Genomic DNA, 26454 nt, shown 5'->3' with positions numbered 1-26454 from the left:
CTGGATGTTTACTTGAATCTGTGCGCGTTACCTGTGTCTTCCGCCAACCTGTCCCTCCCGGCGATTGGACAAATGTCTACATAAGGCTCAGCGCTTTGGCATCCTGATTGGTCGCCTCAGATGCCTGTAACAGGTGTCCCGACCCCGCCTCCTCCCCCTCTCCTGTCTCTTTGCTCTCGGTCTATCCTTCAGTCTGGAAACCTGTGATGAGAGTTTTAATAATGGCGTGGCAGCAGAGAGGGGTAGCTGCTCTCTGCCCAGGTCCGGGACCGGAAACCCACCTGTAAACATCGAAGAGGAATTTATCAGCAATTTTTTTAAAAAAAAAAATCTGTTTAGTGACTGTTATAATGTTACCTCACAGAGTAAATCTCCGCTGATAGGTCGCTCTGTAAACTGTGTGAAACTACTGGATTGTCGCTGGAAGCGGTCGGTCATGTCGTTACTGTGCGTCAGAGGTAGGAGCTTTTATCTTTATTTGTACTTCATAAGCGATTTTGTCTTTGTTTGTTTGATGAGTTTGCTGAAGTCATAGTGATAATTCCAGTAACAGCTTACAAAACTGGTTTTCTAACAGTAGGCGTTCCTCCTTGGGTAGATCTGGAAAAAAAGTACCTTTTTCCTGACGTGATTTTACGTTTTTAAAAACCAAGACTTTATAATGTTTATCTTTAAAAACTCAACAGAGGTATGTATTTATCATTTATGTTGAAAATAAATCCTTGGGGTCCTCAGTGACAACTGAGGATTTTATAATCGAACTTTTAGTGTCTCGTCTTAATATCATCTCCCAGCATTAGTTTCGTAGGCCTCTACATTGAAAGCCTGATTCAGGGACCAATGCTGGGGGGGGGGGAAGAAACCGTGTTTGCTATCAAGGAATCCGTCTTGTCAGAAGAAGGTTGATAACAAGGTTAGTGTTCATTCCATGTTAGCGTGCCGTCTACCAGAAGACTACAGCGAATCAGCTGGAGTGATGGTGGAGAATCCTGCTTTAGAGGCTTTTACAGCAGAAGAGCACATTATGCAATATCCCATTCAGCAACAAGAAGCCTGACACCCAACTATTTGCTCCACTGCTGCTAAGAGCTCGATTAAAAAAGAAAAAGAAGAAGAAAAAACTACCCCAAACAGAGATAACTGTCCCCCGCTAACTACACAAGCATGCCTATCTGCAATAACACAGCCATCCTCGCCAAACTACTTGATATTTTTTTGGTCTCCACAAAATTTAGTCTCTCAGAAATTAATCTACATTAGTTACTCTTACTGACTGCTCATTAGCACAGAATCCTTCATGGGAGAGTTTAAAAGTTTTGGCATCTGCTATAGAAGTAATGGAGCATTAATAATCCCCACTGATAAGAAACTGGAATAAAAGTCTTTTTCTTCTTTGTAATTCAGTCTTTGAACATGTTTTACCTGAAAACAAATAGGCTTTACTATATTGTTTCTCTGAGTGTATATTAGGGCTGGGCCATATTATACCGTTCACGGTAATACCGGTATAATGTCGGGCAACGATAAGAAAATGAAATATTGCAATAAAACGCGCATGCGCAGTGCCTTTGTTTTCATACGCACATGGCGGAAAAAGCATGGTGGCAACGCAGAATGAGAAGGGCGAAAGTGGATCATTAAATGAAACTGATGAACCAGAATTGGTTTGTAAAAATGCTGCAACTTCAGTGGTGTGGAACTGGTTTAGCTTTCGTCCGTCAGATGCACTATTTGTGGTAGAGCATGCTAGCGGCCGTCGTTATTACCGTGTTGTTTGGAAAATACGGCACACTTAAAACCAATCCTTTGATTTTTCTGAAAATCGACAGTGCCCCTTATAATCCCGTGTGCCTTATGTATGGATTCTGGTTGTGTTTACTGACCTCGAAACAATTTTATGTGGTACACTGTGCTTGAAAATCTGTCAAATGTTTTAGTACAACTTTGCTAAGCTATGAACCCGCACCGCTTGATGGATTGTCGGAGCATTACGGCTATCGTAGGCAGGCGCCTCGCGAAGTGATACGTACTGTGCTTCAACATAATATTACCGTATTATGTGTATAACCTCTTTTTAAGTTTTGTGGATATTATACATGGTTATGCTGAGGATATGTTGGCCAATTTCCACTGGAAATGCCTTTTGGTTAAACTGTCAGCAAGGATTTTGCATTTGCACTGTTAAATTTTTATATAACTTTAATGCACATAAAAACAGCTGCTTGTTTAAGTGAAAATACATTGATGGGTTTTGGGGTTTTGGAGTTGTAAAGTATTTTGTCTAGTGTCAATTATATCGTCAGTTATATCGTTATCGCAAATTTTCAAATGTATATCGTGATAAATATTTTTGGTCATATCGCCCTGCTCTAGTGTGTATTCCTGATAGTGTACTGATTAGCTTCCAAGTAATGGCAAAAAGCCAATGACTGTGTTTACATTAAAAGGCACATTTTCTTTCTTTTTTTCCATTTAGTCCACAAATTCTTGTTATCCGGAACTTGTGTGCATGAACCTATGCATGCCCAGACACATCTGTGTTACAAGTGTTGGTTATATGTACATCAAATATAAATCTGTTTAAGTACCAATGTACTTTCTGGTAAAAATAAATAAATAAATAAATTGTGAATATAGTTAGCCTCAGGAGGTATTCGGACACCTGTGCACCAGTCTGAGAAACACAAGGAATGGTTCAAAAAGAAGCATTTGATCTCACTTACTTGAAAAAGTTAATCTCAGTGCCTCTGCAAAACCTCTGGAAAGACTGTTCTTTTATTGATTAGTGAAATTAAAGCTAGTAGGAGCTGCAGCCAATAGATTACAGGAAAGGTTAGAGGAAGAAGTAGAGTAGATTAGCTTAAAGGGTGCTTGGGCAGAAGCTTTGTGATTAACTAATGTTGTGAGTCATCGTTTGATAGCACAGCTTGACAGTGTTGCCTATTTATTGCTAGTTGAGATGCTTCATCACCATGGCAATGTCTTTATACAAAAGATAAGTGGTTGCCCTTACGAGTGAACATGTGGGGGAAACTCTTACTGTGCATCAGGTCAAGGCTGAGTTGACACATGGTTCACGTGGATGACACGATGCTGGAGGACTGGAGGTGCACAGATATTGTGTATGGCATTGACATTGCTGATTGATTTAGTTACATGATATTTGTGGTTAATACGATTTTCTTCGTTTCGAAGGCAGATGAAGAATCTGCAAGAGCTTATGCTTGGCTGTTAAAAGAACGCTTTGTGTGGTGCTCCACTTGAAATGGAAAACATTAATTGAAAAATGAGGACAAAGATGATCATCGAACTGTGGAGTCGCATACTTAAATGTTGAACATTAAAGCAATTACATTTGCAAATTGCAGGTGGGTTACATTATTTTAATGATTTTTGGATTCAGGTCAAGTCAGATTTGCCTGAGGGGCGTTCATTATCTGGACAGGAGGTAAAAGCCTCAATGCTTGTATTCTTGGTGTCAACAAGGATTATGAAAATGGTAGAAACCTCCAGAAAGAGGGAGGGATCTCTACTCCAGTCATGTATTAATTAAGTGTATAGAATAGAGCAACATCCTGATGTTCAATTGTGATTAAAAAAATTATGCAGAGCAAGAAGTTGTAGCTTGCTCAGACCACCGACACATAGACCTAGAGACTAGTCAGCACCTGACTGGTTCGAGTAGTTGCTGGCAGTCACAGTAAAATTGATTGCCAAATCCCTGTTCATGCAGGCTTAAAGACTGGACAGTAACCAATAGATAAATACTATTTGCTAGTTACAAATGTGTATACAGTTTTTGCTTTGAAGGCAAAATGTCCCGGTTTTCAGTTTGTGTTTGCGTCTTTCAAGTTTTACTACAGCTTAACAAGAGTTTGAAGACAAGTTTATGTCTTCAGTGCAAACTATGGGCAACCGTGGCAATCTGATGGCAACCAAAGCAGCCAAAAGGAGGCCTCTGGTACAGCATAGTCTTTGTGACCAATTTTGCCAGGAACCTTCAGCAACAGCTTGCAACTGGTTGAGGAATACACATTTTCTGAAAAAGCATACACATTTTCAAATATGAGCCAAGTCTGCTTGGCTCATATTTGTCTACAGCCGAGTCAGTTGCTGAGGACTTATGCTGAGATAATAATTATATAAAGGATGCAATGGAGAGATAAAAGTGACTGAACTGGAATCTAAGGGGTTGAGTATAGTAACCATCCAAGTAGAGGAATTATGAGAGAAAGACAGAGTGAGAGAGAGTGAGAGAGAGTGAGAGAGAGTGAGAGAGTGAGAGAGTGAGAGAGAGAGAGAGAGAGGGAGCTTAGAGATTGTGGGAGTAATCCCCTTGCCATCTGTTGCTCTCTCCTCTTATTACCAGCTCCAAGTGATCAGATCCAACAGTCGACACAAAGCGGAAGTACGCCACTGCTTTGACTCTGGTGTCATTTCCTGTTCCTACTTTCCTGCTTTGTGCCTGCATGTCCTGTTATTTGGTACATCAACATTTTCCTCTCTTCTGTTTTTTCTTTTAAAGTTTAAACATTGTTTCATTATTTACACCTCACCCCTCTGTGGATTGTAGGGCAGTCTGTGTATGTAGCAAGTGAAGTTGACTAAATCCTGCAGTGCTTTAAGAAACAGATTAACTGAACTGAATTTAAATGTCCAACCCCCAATTAAAAAATAGCTAAAAATAATTTCTGAACACTGATATTATTTGCTGTTCATTCGTGTTTATACAGAAGAAATAAAGTATAGATACTGTTTGCAGGGGGTTAAAGTCGTTATTTGGCTTATGAACATCATGAGCTGCAACTTCAGAATTAGCACACATTTTTAGAAAATCTCTATCTATGAAGTCGTTTTTTTGTTTTTCTTTTAAATTATCATTTGGATAACACAGATTGCTACAAATCGCTAACAGTATACAGTTTGTTTGGTTTCTCAGAAAGCTGCAGGATTTTGTGATTTTTAGTCACATTACAGATGTTCGGAAAGCAAAATGGTTAAATAAAATTCAGCTATTAAAACTGTGAGCAATACACTAGACACCATCTTGTGATGTTATCACACCAGCTGTGAAATCTAACATATCAGTGGTCATGGACACAAATTGTCATGCTTTTGCAGGTTAAAGTACCTCAAAGGTCTGCTGTTTGAGGAAACATTTGTAATGTCTAACCCCAACCAAGTCACTGCAAATGTCTAAACTTAACCAAGCACTGCGTTTTGTTTTTTATTAATAACATCATTAAAAGAATACAAATGTTGTGTGACAATCTATGGCTTGTATAAACTGAACACAAATCTCAAGATGATTTGCTCTACCAACAACCTCTGACCTTCAAATGCAGACTCTTATTGTGGTATTGTTTTCATCTCCATGGACAGGAATCACTACATAAGAGATGATTGATGAGAAGTTGTATCGAGTGACCCAAAATAATGCTGAAAAATTAGTTTTCAGGAACAAAAATAAACATTACAATTTGTGTCCATAAATGTTAATCAATAAAATAGAGAACAACTTAGAGGTGACTATTTCATGAAGTGTTGGGAAACTGTGTTGCATATGTACCATCTGCAATAGTGCAGCTGGTGTTAGTTTCAATTTATGAGGTAGTGTTTGTGTCATCATGTCAAATTTGTAAACTGCTGGGGGAAAGAGCTTTACTTTGCTAAAGAGAAATGATACTGGATAGTACTGGGGTGGGGGATCTACTTTTATTGAGACATGCGACTGCATTAATATATTTGAAACCAAGTATGATCACAAGCAAGTAAAATTAACCAAAAAAGAAAAGCAACCAGTAGGTTTTGAAGAACAGTAGATAAAGATCAACTACACCCATCAAATTAAGCATGGACAGAAAACGATAAGGATCAGTTTCCACTGCAATCCCTCTTTGGTCCACAGTTAAAATTAAGTGATGCAAATGAGAAAAGAAGGCCACAGCCAGCTCATTTGACTTAGTGGAAAAAAGAATCATACTGCTAGCTTCACTGAAGATTTCCACTGTTCCACAATGAGTTATGTAAAAGACAGGAAACACTGGGTGAGGACCAGTGGTCCTTTTTTTTTTTTTTTTGCTTTCCATTGTTATCCTAGAAGTAAATTCGGTTAACTCTGTGTCTTTGATTTTTAGTCTTTCAGTTTACATTTGTGGCTGCATGTGTTAGGTTTGGTGCATTCCACTTCAACCTGCATTTTTATTCATTCTAATCGTTACTTCACTATTAGTTTTCTAATATGCAAATATTACTTTGCTGTATTTATATGCATATGGTTCTCTGTAATTAAGAGTAATTAAGAATGATCAATTATTAGAAGACCCGAAAACTTAATACTATTGTTTTAATGTGCACAGAAAAAAACAAGGGATGGTACATGAAAATATGAAAGCGTTATTTGTGCCTCCATCATCCCATTCTGGACATCTGGCAGCTCAGCCCTTAGAGGTTTAGTAGGTTATATGCCTGCACACATAACCCTGCCACTGCAATCACAACTAATCCTCTTCAAATCGCTTCACAATCCCATAAACATTATTGTAAAGATGCATTGAGGGGCTAAAGACTGCAGGTCGACTTATGAACCAAAATCGAGCAGCACGTGGTTCTTCACCATAAGTAATGTCTGGAGGTTTTTGGAAATGGCTGCTGTTATCAGACATTTTTGGTTTATTTTGTATCTTAATACCCATCTGCCTGAGTCCCATTTTTCCTTTGTTTTGTTTTTTTGGGTTTGTTTTTTTTGTTTGTTCACCAGCTGTTAAGATTTGTGATGCAGCTGTCAAGGCTTATGCTTCATGATTATGTAAAAGTTGCAATCCAATAAAAATGTATTTGTCACTGCTAATAACACAGAGGTGCCAGTCTTTAGTATCCCATTTTTCATTGATTTAACTTTGAAGCGTTCTAACTAAAATGATAAGGTTTTTACAAATATATTTTACTATAACTGAACTGTTATGCATCAGGTTTATCAGTTATGAACTTAGCAAAACTATTAACTATGACACAATAATTTGAATGAAGCTGAAAAATATAAATAGTGTAAAGTTGATTTCTTCACATAGTTCTTCTGTTTTGATCAAACTGCACAAGGGTTCCTAAAACAAGATGATGTGTTTGTAGTCTTCATTTGTTGCACGTTGCACCAACTTATGACTTACTTGCAGTGTTGGGCAAGTTATTAATTATAGTTACTAGTTACTTCTTCAAAAATCTAACTGAGTTACAAGACTGTAAAAGTAATTAATTACTTGAAAAGTAACTATTGCGTTACTTGGCCATTTTTTGCTACTTTTGATTTTACCTCTCCATTTCGCCTTTAAAAACTATTTACTGCCTTGTTTGGTATCATTCTTTTCAGCACAATCTCATCTGTCTGAATTTACACTTATGTTTTCATTCTGACATACTGCATTAACACAATTGATCTAAAATCAGACAAAAAACATAAAATCAGAGTAGAAAAAGTTATATTTTTTACTGTAACAACCACAAACATGTTTATTGAATCATATTTCATAACTTTAAATGCAAATATAAATTGTCAATTTTAAAATCATATGCACAAGTTTTGCAAACAACAAAGTTATTTGCAGCCATTTACCTTTTTTTAAAATAACCATTTCAAACTATTTACATAACAATCAGCTGTTCCGCATTAAAGTAGATGCCACACAAATTATTTGTGCCACTCCCAAAAAATAATTTCTGTCCACTATAAAGGAGAACATCGCAGCCTGATACCTGAAACACGCGTATATATTGTTTATCATGACTCTTGTTTTACGTGGCCTATCAACACAATTTAAAAACTGGTAAATATCACCTTGTTGCTTTGTCATCTTGAAGTGGTCATGTGATTGGCTTACCACAACTGCTTTACTCTTCCTCAGTGAAACAGCAGCACTCATGCGATTGTTTTGCCTCCTAGCTCCAGGTGTTTTGCCAAAAAGTGATCGACTGCCAGAAAGTGATTGCCGTCTGCGGGAGCGCGCGTAGCTGCCTCAAGCTGTAGGGCCCAGATTACTTACAGCTACGTCAGTACAACTGATATAAGATGCGGTAAACCGAAGACAGGTTCAACCGTCTGAATGTTGAAAAATAGTAACGCGACCGTGCCGCATTTTCTTGTTAGTAATGGTAACGGCGTTGTAACGATAGGAATAGTAATTAGTTAGATTACTCATTACTGAAAAAAGTAACGGCGTTAGTAACACCATTACTTGTAGCGTCGTTATTCCCATCACTGCTTACTTGTCTGCATAATGAGCAATTTGGTATTCTCAAGTAACATGAGATAATTACTTTATGCACATCTGTGTTTGTATTTTAGACTTGTCTTTTAAAAATAATTTTAAAAAACCAAACTCTTTTGATTCAACATTGTATTACCATCATTTGACTTACATTGGAGTAGTATATCTCTTTGCTACAGTACATAATATACATATTGGAAGTTTTGTGGATGTTAATCAAATGTCAGATGTATTCATTAAAGACAATAACTTTGAAATAATTTATTTAAATAATTTAAAATTCTATTTACACTGTGCTTTTAAACTGTGTTTTAGGTACATAAACACTGGAAAGGGTTAATTTTAGGTCTTTGGTAGGTGAGACCCCTCAGGGGCCTAAGATTTACCTATGTGTCAGTTTTAGTTACGTATTATAGTACGATGTTTATTCTTAAGTTAGTGCAAATTAAATTTATGTAATTGAGCTAATCTTTGTTTTTGTGTGTGTGTGTGTCTGTGTGTTTCTGTGCGCTGTGCAGTGAAGAAAGCCAAACTCCAGGGACCACCAGGTAAGAACTTTCTTTATTCACAAACTTTATTCCCATTCTCAGGCCATTTTACCATTTTACTAATGTTCATTGTTCACAGCTGGTGAGAGATTTGTATGCTGTGAAACTTGTGGGATTTTTGATTATGTTTATTGGTGTTTGTTTGTTTGTTTGTTTGTAAAAACAAGAATGTCTGAACTGTCATCCATGTTGAACTGTAAATTAACTCAGTTATCCAGTTACCCAATGAGGATGTCCAGAATTCTACACATTTTGATCAAAACACCACTACTTCTGTGAGGTTGCTTTGTGTAGACCTTGTTAAAAATATGCCATGTGTACTAATTGTCTTATATAGGTTAATCTCTTAAATTCTGGCAAGTCACTACAGGCGCTAGGGTTGATTTTGTGTTACGCAATCCTGGGTCTTTCAGTGTCATGCCATGCAGGTGGACATAGATCAGTGTCCAAATCCCCAGACTCTCCAACTAGGCAAATCCCTCTGGTGTTCAGGCTCTTGTCTACCTTTAAGCCCTGTGACATTTCTGGCAAGAGCAGAGAGGAGCACTAATACAAAGTCAACTTGGCTTTGAATTTGCCATTGATATTTTACTCATTTGATGCCAAAATGACTTCTGTAAAGTTTTTTCTAACCCTTTTTGTAAAATTTCTGATCCCTTACAAAATGTGAATTTAAAAAGAAGTATTTTGTAAATCATTAACATCCTAAAGTTAATAAAAAATTTAAAAAATTAATGGAGGAGTAGCATAAGAGTGGAAAAGTTGTTAATACTATATACCTGTGATACATCTCACAACTAGTTATGTTTATAAGCAACACATAATGGATGTGAATGGGTATCAGAAAAGCATTCCGAAAAAGGCTGAACCTTTTAGAAACAGAGAAAACTGGAAAAGTGTTCATTATTCTGCACAGGACAATAGTTCGGGGATTTAAGAATGACTCAGTGTGACATTAAAATAACTTGGGATTTCATCATCAGTACATAATATCATTGAAAGATTCTAGGAAACAATACAGTATTTTTTTTTGGCTTTGTGTACAAGCCCAAAAATCATTACCGAGTGGCCATAATCTTCTGGTCCTCAGACACTGCTACAATTTATAAAAAGAAGTGATTATCTAGAGGAAGTAACTACATGGACTCGGGACCACTTCAGAAAACTTCTGTCAATTAATGCTATGGTGCATTCACAAATGTAGTTTAAAAACCATCAACAAGGAAGTAAAATATACAAATCAGATCCCAAAACACTCTGTCCCAGTACTGGTTTAAGATCCACTGAAAACTGTCATGTGGGTTGACCAGTCCAAGATTGAAATTCTTCCTTGAAATCTTGGACACTGTGCTCTCCAGGCTATTGATAATGGGGGACATCAGTGCACAGCTGAAAAGCTAGCATTTGCCTTCCAGACAGTGTCTTCACTTTCTAATGCTGTGAGTTCAGTTTTTCTAGCCAGCATCAAGTGACTGAAGTTGATGCTTTTTTAAGTTTTTTGTTGTATTGTCAGTTTTCAAAGGGCTTTGTAGCATTGAAACTTTAAAGGGATTGTAAGACTTTGCTTGGCTGTCTATGACCTCCTCCCTCTTCCGGGTCATACGACATGTGACACCTGTCTCAGAGCAAACATTAGGTGAATTTCACTTTAGCCAGGCATCTCTCTGAAACATAATGTAAACACTAGTCACTTTTGTTGTTGGTGGGGTTTTTTTACAGGGCAAAGACGGAAACGAAGGCCTGCGAGAGAGTTCTTAGCTAAGAAACAAAAATAACCAAATAATAAGTTTAGCATTTTCATGTGTTTAAAGATGTCCCTTGTAATGTGTTATGGTGTTAAAAATTTTGTCAAAAAAGTGTATCAAGAGTAGCTTTTAAAAAAATGTCATCAAAGTAAAATTTCCAACTAATCTAAATGAGCTGTTTTCCTTACGACTTATGAAGTGATATCAGCTCAATAAACTGATGTGTGAGCTTATGAGTAAAGGTGTTTTAGAAAACAGACTTTGAAAATATACAAATAATGAACTAATGTATTTTATTTTATTTTTTTCAGCAAATTTGGTTAAACATAGCCAATGCTGTTTTGCTGTCCTACTTTTTTTGCACCGTAAAGTGTGGCCATGATCCAATGAGCATGAAATATTTTGATATGCTGCAAATGCAATGGTTTGTGCTTCAAAACTGCATACCATGATGTGTTGAGCTGCAAATTGTAAGATCAGATTTCTGCATTTTTTTTATGATTATTGCACCATTTTACTTTGCATTTTTGTGTGAATAGCAATAAGGGATAGATTCTGAAAGAACAGGAAGGAATAAGTAATTACTGAACATATTACTTACCAGTTTTCTTACCTCATGATAATTGTACTTGCATAGGGTGACATGTGACTTATTGGAAGAGGCCTCAAAGTTTACATAAGGCTGGCCTGGGATTGATGTTTGTATTGTGTCTACACCACACCTGTGCTTGGATGGCTTTTAGGCCTTATTTTGGCACATATACACAAAGTGTTTTGAGAGAATACTGTAAAACAGAAGGTGACGTTGTTTGAACTAGTTAGCAGACTGTCTATCCACTGTCTTATTATCCACTGATTCGCAGATAATAGCTGTGTGCTGCTAGATGTGTGCTTGCAGAGTCTCTGCTTGGAATAAAATGGGGAATGTATCATTTTAATCACAAGCTTCTCTTTTATCTAAGTAAAAAACAGACTTCCAGGTAATATAATTGCTTGAGAACACTATTTTTGCAAAACTAACTTACACATGAAGATATTCAAGCAATGGTAGGAAAGTCCTCTGATAAATGTATGTTTTGTGTTGCATGCAATATTGATAAGTGGCCTGATGTTGAAATGCCAGTCTTCCAGCTGCCTGCATTTTCCTGACTAATTTATTACTAAGAAAACTCATCACTAATCAATAATGAATGAAGACGTTTGACTGAGGGTTTACGGTGATTCTCAGAACATCACATGATCATTCGATTTTTTTTTCTGCTTAAGAGCACATTGACTGGCGTGCCTTCACTGTTTTACTGTGTGTGTGTGTGTGTGTGTGTGTGTGTGTGTGTGTGTGTGTGTGTGTGTGTGTGTGTGTGTGTGTGTGTGTACACATAAGCATGTTTAAATTTGCACCAACATGGTCAACAGATCATGTTTCTTTACATGTAAGCAACAGTTTGGGTTAGGCAACTTGACTCAATCAACACTGCACTTTCTTTCTGCAATGGGCCTACAGAATGCATAATCTTATTAAAAATTTCATTCTTTTACAGTATCTGGAAATTCTCATTAAATGTGCACACTGATGGTTAAAACTGGTTTAAAGATTCTTGAGGCAGTGATTTTAAGAAGATTTTTTAGAATTGGATAAATATAACTGTCCCATAAACACATTGAAAAACAAGCAAACTTGTCTTAAGCAGTATATTTGGCTAGTGACTAATATGTGTCTTTTCTTTACTGCACTTCCCATGTCTTAATAGCCTGTAAGTACATATAAGACATATATTTGCAATAATTTAAAGATGATTTATCTAACTATTGTGCTGAGATTACTGTAGAGATATCCATAATTTCTTTTTAAATAATTGCATATTGACTGAAATGTTGGTTTCCATTAGATTTTTGTGATCCTCATACTGTACAGTAACCATATAAAACATATGTCTTATGTAGGGTAAGGCACTGATGTGCAGGTGGATACCTTGCTTCTGAATACAATAAAGATCTCTAATGGAGTTAGCAAGAAAAAAAAGGAAAAAAAAAAAAAACACTTTTCAGCATACTGGATTTTGAAATCTGAGTGGAGTTAAATCTATATTTACCAAGCTGCTTGTCATAACAAGTTACAAAGAAAGACACTGTAGACATAAAATGTGACCACGTAGGAAACGTACCTTCGGTTTTATCTTGAGCATTTGTGTTTGCTAAACTTTGTTTTTCTCATATAGCAGTTATAGCCCAGTTATTGCCTAGCAGATTTGACCGGTGACAAATAAGTTTGTCTTTTCTTTATTGCACTTCCCTTTACTTACGTACGTACTTACGCTTACATGCACTATCATATATTTGCACTAAGCTAATTATTACATGTGTATGATGTGTTTTATAATAGTGGTATTTTGACTGAAATTTCAGTTTTCATTTAATGTTTGTTGTCCTCAAACTATACAATACAAACATAAGACTAGTCCGTTATATTGGTGAGACATTGCTATGCAGGTGGATACTTTTTTTTCCTCTTTTTCCCCTCCAGTCAGTTATTACTTCTTTCTCCTCAATGGTGTCAGCCGTATCAAGGAAAACGCCTGGTGTAAAGGTCCGGCAACCACTAAGTGGCTCTTATCTAATCCATACATCCTCTTGCCTTATCTCGTCTCTGCTATTCATGGGAGCTGGCCCAAGTGTGGCACAAGGCATGGAATATCTAATTGGGGAAAAGCTTCAGCATCCCCGAGGCAGCTTTAATACTGTGTGTGTTCTGTTGCTACTGTTTTCACAGGACACTAATTAGGTCTGTGTCCTGTCAGTCCTGGTTCGCGGTCTCAGTGTCACTTCAGGGATTCTGCGCTTTCAGTACACTGTTTCAGTGTGCAGTCTTAAGTATCTATTTATGCTCTGTGTCAGTTGTATGAATCCACCTGTGTCAACTGCTGGCAGTCCTATTATGCCAAGGAGTTGATTTTACTTATCTGGCTGCTATGTTAAATGCTAGTGTAGGGTAAATGTTTCGGTTTGTTGCTGGAGGAACCAGGGTAATCTTTGTTTAGTGTGGTCATGTGACTGGTCTATACAGGAACAGCTGATCTCTTGCTTTTGTTTCCCATAGACCAAAGAGGGTCAATTTGTGTGTGTTTGTACTGCCTGCTTGCACTGTTGGCTGTCCATATCAGGGAGCCACCATTCAGAAAATCAGAAACTCAGAACCATAAATGTGCTGTCAGTTTATGGAAAACATATTCATATTAATATAGTTGTATATTTTTTGCTAAAAACTTCAAGATGATATCCATCCAGCCGTATGTTGTTAAATTTTAATATAATTTTCTGCTTGATAGTCTTAGCATTTATACCTTGCTACTTGTGCTACTCTAATTGACGTGGGGAAACATTGTTTATACGAAGGTGTCCTTTTAATATCTTGAATCAGATGATTGTGAGCTATTCCCTGAGTAGTATTCCATGACATATGATAAAGTATATTTTATTTATCAGTCAGAAACAGACATCCTTTTTCCTTTCCCTTTCAGTCCTCCTCCCACTCAGCTTTTGTGTCCATGTGGGGGGGTTGAGTTGTAGCGAGAACCACCAGTTGTGCAGGACTGGTAACTACATGAGGAAAAATGAGCACATCAACAGGCACGTGTTGATGCCCCCAACCCCACAGTAGGAAATGAAAAGCTGGTAGTTTTAGCACGGGTTGCCTAATCCCTCATCCATCCACCCTCCCCTTCAGCACTGACCGCTGAAGCATACAGTTGTTGAGAATCGGCTGTCCAGCACTACTGGCGGAAGGAAGTTGACTGAGATAACTGGGTGTGAAAGTTGTATACACACACACAGACATTTGAGTCAATGTTTCAGTGGTTTTCACAGGCAGTAGACTCCTAGCAGGGCTCAATTTTTGTGTGTAGGTCACACAGTCAACGGTTGCGTCAAATGTTAAAAATGCAACTAAACCAACTATATTCTATGTATTGATGATATTAGGGCTGACAGAGACCTTTTCTGTAATAGTAACAGGTCAGTAGTGACTTCAGTTTTATTACATCATGAGCAGGCATGCTTCCTTTACAACGTGTATTTTTTAGAGGACAAGTGTATTTTAAAAAACAGCTGCACTTCATAGTGGACTGGAGACGTACCATGTATTTGTACATCCTGTAGTACTATGTGCTGTGAGGGTTTGGCTCTCATTGGAGATTAACAGGGTTGATTTGCTGGCCTGGCCTGGGTTTGGCTTGATATAGTCGGGGGAGGAGACTTATCTGCTTTTACTCTCACTGATAGTCCTGATGTGTTTAGGTGGTAGACCTGGCATGGTAGTTCAAACATCACCTCTGTTGTTCTATCTAATAGTAGACTGTCCAGAGTCTTACTATGCTATGTGTCTTCATTACTGCTTAATGAATCCCATATATTCCTGTTAACTCATGCGTAACACTCGCTCGCCTCCATATGCTCTCAATGCATTGCTGCCTCCTCATTATAATTAAATCGTAATCTGCCTTTTCCTCTGTTTCAGATAAGTTCAACACCTATGTGACGCTGAAGGTGCAAAATGTTAAAAGCACAACTATCACTGTGCGTGGGGACCAGCCCTGCTGGGAGCAAGATTTCATGTTGTAAGTCAATCTGAAATACAGAAGCAAGTACAGAAACACACCATTTATCATGGGGAACAAAATCAAACATTAATACATAAAAAACCACACACTCTGCAACTCTGGGATAGAAACAACACATCCACACTTTTATCTCTCCAAGCTACTCATCCGAATGCTTAAACACTACAGTTTTTCATCTACTCCATTCAGTTTAAGACAATATATCGTAAAACAGCTGTTGGTCATTTCCTCCTTATAATTTATTGATTTAATTTCCCCATTTTCCTTTCCCAGTGAAATGTATCTATGGTGACACAAAAGGCAACACTTTGTTGCATGCGCACCATTGTTTGTCTTTTGTGAACTCCCTCTTTTGGGACAGTGTTTGTTTTTCCAGGTCCCCTTCCTCCAACTGTCCATTCATGCTTTGTCACTAGGTGTAATTCCAGGTTATTCATCAGGCTTTCCAGCAAATTCTGAGCACCATCTGTTACAGCGACCCAGCTTAAATTTAAGCAGAAAATGGGAACTTTACAATTTCAAACTTTGTATCTTAGTACCTACCATGCAATTATTTGTTTTAGGATTTTTATGTTACATTTTAAATATATTGTCTAAAAACATCATCTGAACAAAACAAATGAGTAAGTAGTGGTTGTCTCAGTTTTGGGAATTAATAACTGCAATTGTTTATTCAGTTGCACCTTCTCTTAATTTAACAAGTCATAATTATTTTTTTTTTTACATTTTCTTATGTTTTGTTTTTTGTTTTTGTTTTTTTGGCCTTTTAGCACCTGACTATCAGATTTGTTAAGGTCAGTAACATTACTCCATATAGGCTATGGGCCTGCATGCGCCAAGACAATAGCCCATGAAATATAAAAGGACACCATCACTAGTCTAAACTTTGATAAAAGGCAGATTAGATGTGTTTTTGTGTTGTTTATGCCAAATTCTGACCCTGCAGCATTTTTCCAATTTTCCACTGTACAGTTTCGCTGAGTCTGTGCAAATTTGAGCTTCAGTTTCCTGTTATCAGCTGACAAAAGTGGCATCAAAAGTGGTCTTCTACTGCTGTAGGTCATCTGTTCCTAGGTTCAATGTTTGACCTTTTTTAACCTTCCCATCAACTCAGCGCAGCCCATGGCGACCGTGGCTCAGGGGGTTGGGAATCGCATCTGTAACCGGAAGGTCGCCGGTTCGATCCCTGGGCTCTCTGTCCTGGTCGTTGTGTCCCTGGGCAAGACACTTTACCCTACTTGCCTACTGGTGTTGGCCAGAGGGGCCGATGGCGCGATATGGCAGCCTCGCTTCTGTCAGTCTGCCCCAGGGCAGCTGTGGCTACAACTGTAGCTTGCCTCCACCAGTGTGTGAATGTGAGAGTGAATGAATAGTGGTATTGTAAAGCGCTTTGGGTGCCTTGAAAAGCGCTATATAAATCCAATCCATTATTATTATTATTATTATTATTATTATCCTCTGCCCTCCAGCATCAAAAAAGCATTTTCACCAAGAGAACAGCCACTCACTGGATATCTTCTCTTATTTTTTTGGACCATTCTCTGTAAGCTCTAGAGATTGTTATGCAAGAAAATCTCAGTAGATCAGCAGTTTGTGGACAGTAAAAATCACACCACATTCAGTGTCACTTTTTATAATGCAATATTTATTTGCTTTTAGAACAAAGGGAAACTGTCTTATACAGCACACCACAAACATACAATATATTTGGTTTCCAGAGAACATTACCCCAAACCCTAAGTCCCTTTGTGACTGACTGATTAGAAGTTTACTTTAATGAGCAGTCAAGGAATTGTACCTAATAAGTAGCCGGTGAATGTGTATTCATATAAGGAAAAACAGTACTGTACGAATTTAATTTGAATTAGGTTGGACTACATGGTTGTAAATCAGTCTACACAAAGTGGTTGGAAAGTGATTTAAAGAAATAAACGATGATGCTTGTATTTGTATTTGAAAATAGATCGCAATTTATCAGCAATTTTGGCTTTACCACTTTATTTTGCATGTTTAAAAAAGACATGGATAATGCAAAACGTTAAAATAAAAGGTGGCACAACTGGAATCTAAAATCTAAACAGCAACATGAACAACAATAAATCTCCCGGTTAAAAATAGCCCCAGTTAAATACCTTGCTATATGTATTTATTCTCTTTTTCAATGAGCAAATGATTTAGGAGGCCTTTATCTCTGCACCTGAGCTCTCTGGACCCCACCACCCTCACCCCCACCCTTGCTCTTTTTTTAATTATCTTTTCTCTGATCTTGTTTTTGTTTGGTCCGTCAGTAGTTGTAAAGTGGCACAGATGAGAATATGCAAATGCCCTTGGTGTGTGGCTGCTTTTAAAATTCATGTGCCATTTTAATACTGTCATCAAGCTGTTTTTGAGCCCTTTGAATAGCATGTTGAATGACAAAACAAGGCTGTAAATGATTATGACAGCTAATACAGGACAAAATGAGGAAGTAGCTTTTGTAGCTAAAGCAATAGTAGCTCCTGATAGCAATCCTTTAGAAATTTCTGGTTTAATTTTTGTTTTTGTTTTTTTCCATTTTAAAAATTTCTTATAACGAAGTTACATTACAACACAGTTATTGTTTCATTCTTTTATTCAGTAACATTTTATCATCATCATCATCATTTGTTACTTGAATTTGCACAGTGAGATCAACCGGCTGGACCTCGGCCTCATTGTTGAGGTGTGGAACAAAGGTCTCATCTGGGACACCATGGTGGGGACTGCATGGATTCCATTAAAAAGTATCCGACAATCAGAGGAGGTCAGAACTTACACCCACACAAAAAGTCAAGTACAAGTGAATTTTAGTCCAAACGTTTGAGGTGGAAAAAAGCCACTTGAAATCCATCCATTAGAAGTAACAAGATACAGCATTTAACTTTATCAATCAATAGATGTTAAATTAGTAAAATTAACAAAAGACAAAACAAAAGTTTGTACCTTTACATAAATATTGCTCAGTCTTTCTGCATTTTTCCCTAGAAAGAGATATGTAAGTAATTCTAGTTGGCACATCAAAGATGTGAAATGATGATCTCATAAAAGGGACGCTTTGAATTTTTAGTCGTACTAAAAATTCAAATGCTACAATAAGTAAATGCAGACACCTGTGTGTTGGCTATATTCTGTTCATAAATACTGGATTCCTAAACCTAAGGTAAAGTAATATAGAAATTTCAAATATAAAGGCAGTTTCAAATAAAATAAACATTTGAAAATGATGAATATGTTAAATATGTTACACAATGATTACAGTTACAGGATGATTGGAAATCAAAAAGTTAATGTATTTTTTACATACAAAAAAGTAGTTTATACAAAAATGTCTCTTGTTTGACCCACATAATACTAAGAAAATGAACTTTGAATTTTTCACTAGATTGAACATACTTCATTATAAATGCTGCTTGGCTTCACTATTTGAGCTACAAATAGTAAAAACGCAGGCAATAAAACTGCCTTAAATACATATTAAAAGAATGAGTGGCATAGCATAAACTGAAGAATACATGCAAAGGCATTGTCTGTGTAAATAAATGAATGTGTTTAATTTAATTTAATTTCAGGAGGGCTCAGGTGAATGGCTTTTCCTGGATGCAGAGGTCCTGATGAAAGCTGATGAGATATATGGCACGAAGAACCCGACGCCTCATCGAGTCCTGTTGGATACTCGTTTCGAACTGCCTTTTGGTGAGATTAAAGCTGAAACCATTTTAGCTGCACAATAGACTTCCAGAGTCTAAGACATACAGTTGTTCAGTTGATTGAACCACACTTGTAAATACCGTTAAAGCTCTTATGTAAGGTGTTTTGTAATAGATACATTAGTGATTCTGGTTGCCTTAGGGTGAATCAAACCTTGATCTGGAGAGTTACTCAAAGGTCACAAATGTTTCCTGCTGAAATGTCAGGAACCAAAAAAAAAGTGTCGAGCCTGGAGCAGTGTGTAACATCATAGCCTGGTATCCACTGGTCTTGTGCAGACATACGGTACCTAGTAGTAATTTATTTTGAACAGAAAATCTAATGGCTAAACAGTTGAGTCCACAATTGTTGAACGAAGATTCATAATTTTTGCATAGTTTTGCACCACTACACTGGATTTTAAAGCAAATAATCATTGAATTTAAGACTTTCAACATTAACTCAATGATATTTACAAAAAAAAATATGAACTGTTTAGGAATCACATTAATTTTTAAATAAAGTCCCCTATTTTCAGAACAACCTGGTTTACACAAGATAAATATAAGGTCACATCATAACATTCTCCCTTTGTGCGGAGCCAAGCAGGATTTCATGGCTAGAAGCAGTCCAGATATTTGTCTTAGATATTTGCCTGACGGTGTAACATCCCATATCTGGTGCCTTTGAGAATGAGACGCCTGTTTCTGTCCTGCATAAGCTGAGGTCACTAATTCAACAATAGCAGACCTTCCTTTATTAATTTAGGTTCCGTAAATATAATTTTGTCTTTGCCAGGTTGTCCTGTTGTGGCCAACAGGATTTAGGAACCATTAGAAATATCCAAAAGCATTTCTAACATGAGAAAGAGGAATATATGACTTGGGTCCATTAGCCACTTAATCAGTGTTTTCTAGAATGATCCATGTCAGAATATGAATACAGATTTCATTAAAGGTGCATTTATTTATTTGGCTACATAAGGGCAGAAAATCTGGTAGAGTGGTAGATCACAGACTGTGTGTAAAAAGATAGACAGCCACTATAATTCCAGCTACTGATTTCTGGACTAGCCAGAGGTTGACAAGAGTGTTAAGTTCTTAGAATCGGTTGATGCTGATAATGTTGGAATTTCCCTTACCTTTATTTGCTCTCAAAGGTACCAACACAACAAGGTCCACATCAGTTTACACACATACTGGATTAAAAATCAGTGGCACCAGGTCTTATGACTTAAGAAATGTAGAAAATTTGGTTCGAATCACTGTCAGTATTACTGTCAGTATGTTTAAAAAATCGATTTCCCGATTCAAATCGATTTTAGTTTGAATAATTTTGCTGTTTTGCTTCCACCACAATAAAATCACACTTCCTGCACAGCTCTTTCTCTCTCTCTCAGTGTACTTCAAGAACAGTTTCCCATGTCAAATCTGTGTTTTAGATCTCTGCATTATTCGCTTGCTTAGTACGCACCAGTCTACCGTTGTGTTCAGCACTGTCGCCATCACTGCTTTTCTTTTTTTTTTCTTTTTTTTTCAAAAAATGACCTCCGACAAGAAAGCCTCATTTCTGCTGTTCAATATCAAAGAAATTTAAACCTTTACAAATTACGCCAAATTGCAAAACGCTTAGCTGTGTCTCTAATAAAAACCTTTGTAACTTCGCTCTGCTTCAGCTCAGCAGCATCAGGTCATGTTCATATGTTGATTTATGGTTTTCTTCAGTTTTTGATCTACTGTAGAATATTTTTAAGGTGGTTATCTGCTATAAAAAGCCAGGCCAGGAAAATCTCCTTCACGTTTTTCTGGATTTTATCCTCAGTTACTTTGACACAAAGGAATCTCCTGTGATGATTAAACCTCTAATGAAGTCTCACAAGTTTCAGCTTTGTTTTTATACATAGATGTAAATTATGGATATGTACTGATAATTGATCAGAATTATAATACTTCCGATTGTCTGAGTCAAAATCGAATCGAATTGGGACTTTGTGAATCGGAACTTAATCGATTATAAAAATCGAAATCGATACCCCGCCCTAGTCAGTATGTCCAGGGGACATCAGGAAAGAGCTGGAACAGTGAGTGTCTGCAGCCATCTATAAAACATGGTGGAGGATCTGTAATTTTTGAAGCTACATCTCAGGCAGTGATATTGGAGATCTGTTGTAAAGTGATGAAATTTTACATTCAGAAAAGGGTGATCAGATATTGATTCACTGTATAATAACATCTGGAAAGAATCGAATTGGTAGTGGCTTTGTTTTATAGCATTAAAATGATCCCAAACACACTGGCAGGGCAGTTAAAGCATAGCTGGGTTAAAAAAAAAAAAAAAAAGAAGTACACACTATAGAATGCTAGTCAGGGATCAACATTATTGAAGAGGTATGGGATCAAAGAACTGTCCAAAAAGCTACCATCATCCAAAGAAGAGCTTTAGATGTCCTTCAGGATGTCTGGGGAACAATTCCTGAACGCTACTTAAAGAAAGTACAAGAAAGATTGCCTAAGAAAGTCCAGGCTGTGTAAAAGGATAAAGGTAGTCAAGACAAATTCAAATTCAAATTCAAATTTTATTTGTCACGTACACAGTCATACACAGTACGATATGTAGTGAAATGCTTGGACAACTGCTCGTGACCTAAAGAAAACGAAAAAGGAAAAGGCTATGAATAAGATAGGAAATAAATATGAAAAATTAAAAAGGGTAAATTTAACTAGGAAGGAATAAAATATAAATTAAGGTTAAAAATGAAATAACTGTACAACACAAATTAGAATGAAGGGTAAATTTAACTGGGAGAATAAGATAAAATATATAAATTAAAGTTGAAAATAAAATAACTGTACAACAAAATACACAATATAGAACTATATAAGAATGTATGAAGAAATATAAATAAATATTGACTTTTAAGCTCATTACATTTAGAAACTCTGTTTCTGTCTTGTATACTGTATTTCATTTATGTTTCCACATATTTCAATAAATGGTTGCACCTTTATATAATTTTTCTCAGCAAAATGAGGAAATGAGGGTTGACTCAAGACTACAATACTATAGATGAAATATGAACTGTATGTATATGTATATGAACAGCTTGGTGTTTGCGGTCATCTATAAATAAAGACTAAATATCCTGACATTTGGTGCTTGCTAGGAATCAAAAACAGCTGAATTTACCTGATATTGGCAAATTTTTCAATATTAAAGTTTGATTCACATTTAAAAGTATTAGTTAATTAGTTATTGTATGGTGAAGTGTCCTTTGTGCTCCCACCACCTTTTTGTACTTGACCACTACACTGTTTTAGTACTGCACTGCATGTAATGCTTAAGCCTTGTGATCAAAAGGCATCAGAGTTGAAGCAGAGTGTCCACTGTGTGGGAGAGAGCCTCTTCCTCTGTATTAAGAGGAGCCCTTTTAAGGTTGCAGGAGCCCATCATGACTCTGCGCTTCCAAAGCCATTCATTAAAGCCGTGGGTTTGTGGTGTCTTTGAAGCCCTAGCCTTTGTGTTGTGTGTGGCCTTTAATGTGCATCTGTCTACAGTGCAGTGCAGATCCCCCTTTCAAGTACGACTAGTCTACCAGACATCATATCAAACAGTAAATGTAGAGTAATTATTTTGTATTTTTCACTTAAAAGTTATCTTTTGATTTTTTGTGTATTTGAAATTCAATGTTGTATTATAATTTTTCAGGAAACCTGTAACTTGCCACACTGTACACTTGACATTTATTTTGTATGTTTCTGCTAACTTACTATTTTCTTCATTTCCAAACAGCTCATAAAAAATTGAACAGACATAAAATGTATTATGACAGCATACTGGGAAATGAAGCTTGAAGTTTATATTTGCTGCATGCATATTTTTGTACCAGATATCCCGGATGATGAGGCACAGTATTGGACTGGCAAACTGGAGCGCATCAACAGAATGGGAATCCATGATGAGGTAAAATACAGTTTTTACCAGAAAGTTTTAATATAAAATGAATTTTATTATTCCAGTCAATAAAGAATGCTATTATACGCACATTTTACACTCTCTGTCCTCTCTAGTACTCTCTTCAGGAAGATGTTCAGAGTCACCCATTGCCATTTGCGGCTTCCCAGTGCTGTGAGTACCTGAATGTGTTGTACTTTTAACCTCTAGATGGAGCCAGTTTTCTATCTTTCTGGATCTCAGACTCATTTGTCTTGTTACTTCTATTTTATTCTTTTTCTTTTAAATCTCTTGTGACAATTTATGTGTTTGTTTGCCACTTATGGGGCTCCCTCATTGTCCAATTATTACAACACAGGAGCACTTAAGTCTTCTTTGTTTACACAATCCCCGACTCCTCTGACTTGCCTCTCACTTGTTACATCTGCACTTTTACCAGGCAACTATTTCGGATGGGCTGATTCACTGAGTATGTAACACACTTTGATGAAATTCTCCCCCTTGGCCAATCCTCATTCCCCTTCTGCATGTCATAAAGCCCCATGTGCCCCTTGTAACACGTAAACCATAAGGTTCCCATTCAATTAATTCACATTACTTAATTTTTTTTTTCTTTCCTCACTGCATTCATTGATTACCTTTTGACATTTTCTCCCATTTCTGTTTTCTTGTTTTCTACAATATGTCCTGTGCTGATGTTAGAATGTTTTTTTACAACACATATATCATTTATTATTATATTGTGTACATTCCAGAAAAGAGCCAGAAAAGTAATCTTCTGATACATAACAAACATTGCTAGAAGTCTGACTAACAATGGAAGCCCCTATTACGTGTTTAATGTAGGGAATTGCAGTTCCTTCACAGAGATGACAGGTGGCAGTCTTTGCTAAATATTTATGAATCACTTCTTATGGCTTTATCACTTTGAAACGACAAACCCCAGCCTAGCTATCTCCCTAGCCAATACTAGCCTTATGGTTAGCTTTTGGAAGACGTTGTCTTTGAACTGGTAAGGTCAGTTTCAAGAAGTGGTGTATTTTGGTGCTTTCCTATATGAAGTTATACAAATTATTATGAAGCTGTCTGGGGTGAACACCTACAAACTGTCTTCTTCTCTGTAATTCAACACAAGGTTGCCCCTTTGTAAAATGATTATTTTATGTTTTTGTGTATAAATATAGAGGCTTAACTGGGCTAACAAGAAATAAAGTTCACAATCTTTACGTTTCTTATAGAAAATTATTCTGTAGATGAATCTATGGGATCATACAGCTAGAGAGGTGAAGAACAGCTCTTTGCCTTACATTTAGCACAAGTGCTTGTGTGTACAGCACTTTATTTTCTTAGTGGGGCAACAAACAGTGCAAGCAGTGATGTAATGGTTTGATATATTCATGACTATGAATTTCCCAGGCTACATGTGCACAGGTGGGAGTTTTGTTTAAGTAAAGCCACATGAGGCAAATTGTTTTGTTAGAAACTTTGTCTTGTGTTGCACTGCAACCCTGTTAGTGATAACCAATTATTTTAGTATGTTATAAACAAAAATAAGCATCACAAAAAATAATATTTTTGCTATAAGAACAAGGGGAAGTCTGCATTTACCTGAAAATAATAAGAGCGATCCTGACGAAATCTGTTTTTATCCTGCATGGAAATCTTTTCATTCAGAAGATTCTCTTGCCTTCTTAATTGAGAATGACTGTACCAGAGTGCAGTGCCATTCTGTGGGTCTGTCCACTCTGTTTACTTCGAATAAATCACTTTCAAATAACCCCAGGGTTGTACACAATTAGCTCTTATAATTCTACAAACCTATTGCTAGTCAGTTAGTCAGCTTTATTTTTTATTTTTCTGCTAGGATCCAGAATTACAGAATACTCTCTTCTTTCTTGTTTAGTAAAAGTTGCATCTTATATTTTGTTCTTGAAATACTTACATCAATTGCACAATTTTTATGACATTTTATGATGTGAAATCTATTAAAACATAATCAGAATAATTCTGTCATATCAGGGCCAGTAACATTTATTAAAATAACCGCACAATGTTTTCCTGGCTGCAGATTTGTGTAGCTCTGTGTCCATTTGTTGCTTTCCTGTCCTACTCAGGCATCATTATAATGGTTAAGAGTGTGTCTAGAAACTGCCATATTTTGCAATTTGTATTCAACATTTTGCTTTTTTTGCAGAAGACCTGTACTGCTTTGCACTTGACCATAGCTTTTAGAAAATTTTAAATGTTTGCATTTTTAACTTTTCCCCTAGCATCAGGTAACTGTGGTTTGTTTATTTTTTCAGCTTTTTGCATTTTTATATTTAATAAAAATTCAAACAAGAATACATACACTTCTTTTACATAAATAATCAGCAAGGTTTGATAGAAAAATGAAGCCTTCTAACTAAACGTACTTGATTCCACAATTTTACAATCTGTCAGGTTGGGGTGTTTAGAGCTTGTCTTTTTACCTGCTGCAGCCTTGGATGACCAGGACAGTGCTGTAGATGACCGGGATAGTGATTACCGCAGTGAGACCAGTAACAGTTTGCCTCCACGTTACCACACAACTGCTCAGCCCAACTCATCTATGCACCAGTACCCGATGGGGCCTCGGCCACAGCATCGCCCGGATGGCTGCACAGACTCTGTCCACAGTTTCGACCTGGACTACAGGGACCCAAGAGGAAGCAGGTAGACAGGGTCGCCCAGGGATACCTTCACTCACTCATGCACTCCTGATCAGACACTCTTTATCCTTATACATACTGGCAGTGAAGCCTGATGGTTCTTGCTTCCGCTGCAGCAGTTAGTTTTGATGGGTTGCTTTATTGTGTACTTCTGTCGTCTAATGCAAAGTAATATAATCACGGCGGTAATGGCTGTATTTGCCTTTTTTTTTTTTTTTTTTTTCTCCCACTCACTTTTTACACAAATAGTGCAAAACTTAAGAAGTGCTTTTCAATAATGTAACTGAAAATGAGTTGTCTATTCATTATGACCTCAAAAATAACCAGAGTTAAATCAACATCAATGAAATTATAAAGGTAAATCATGCAAATGTAATTGGTATCATAAGGACATTACTTGTGCCTCCGTTAATTAGGGTTTAAAACCTAGTCAGAAGTGTTTACTTTAGATAAGATTGTTTCACAGAGAAAGAATTGGTAATTACCTCTTATTTAATTTTGTCATGAATAGTTTACCTGATCAAAAGCCCATGTTTTTGTCTTCCGTACATCAGGAAGAATATCAGGATTATTTGTTTACTGTTGGCCAAATGGCCAAAATAAAGTGTTTATATGATGATTGTTACTAACATACAAAAATAATATATTCTTTTTTGTTGTTATTATGGTCACTACAACTCCACTAAAATGCTGTCAGGAAGTATTTGGTCCAGAAAACAAATATTCTTGGTTCATGGACTTTAATCTTGTGCGCTTGCCGTAGCATGCATGCGCACCAGTGAGACTGCTACAAATCTGCCTGTGTTGACTGATAGGGAGTTGATCCGGATAATTCTACATCAGAAAAAAAAATGTGATTACAGTCACAGAAAAAAAACCCTTCATTGTTCATGTTTCTTTTTGTCTTGAGGGTGTGTTGGGTTGTTTAAAGTTTCTGTTAG

The 26454-nt window shown here is 36.8% G+C and overlaps 1 protein-coding gene across 1 annotated transcript; it reads left to right on the top strand.

Moving 5' to 3' along the window:
* The first annotated feature begins 128 nt into the window (after positions 1-128).
* Positions 129-26382, top strand: LOC120747517 (protein unc-13 homolog B-like). The gene is made up of 9 exons (XM_040053453.1): positions 129-458; positions 8780-8809; positions 15065-15164; positions 17832-17949; positions 18755-18878; positions 22759-22832; positions 22940-22997; positions 23263-23292; positions 25304-26382. Exons 1-9 carry the CDS (start codon positions 437-439, stop codon positions 25519-25521), a joined length of 774 nt encoding a protein of 257 aa, XP_039909387.1. The 5' UTR covers positions 129-436; the 3' UTR covers positions 25522-26382.
* Positions 26383-26454: the final 72 nt, after the last annotated feature.

The sequence above is a fragment of the Simochromis diagramma genome, unplaced genomic scaffold, assembly GCF_900408965.1.
Source record: "Simochromis diagramma unplaced genomic scaffold, fSimDia1.1 OVJJ01000596.1, whole genome shotgun sequence".
NCBI lineage: Eukaryota > Metazoa > Chordata > Actinopteri > Cichliformes > Cichlidae > Simochromis > Simochromis diagramma.
Note: the sequence above shows the minus strand (reverse complement) of the source record. Positions and strands in the feature narration are given on the sequence as shown.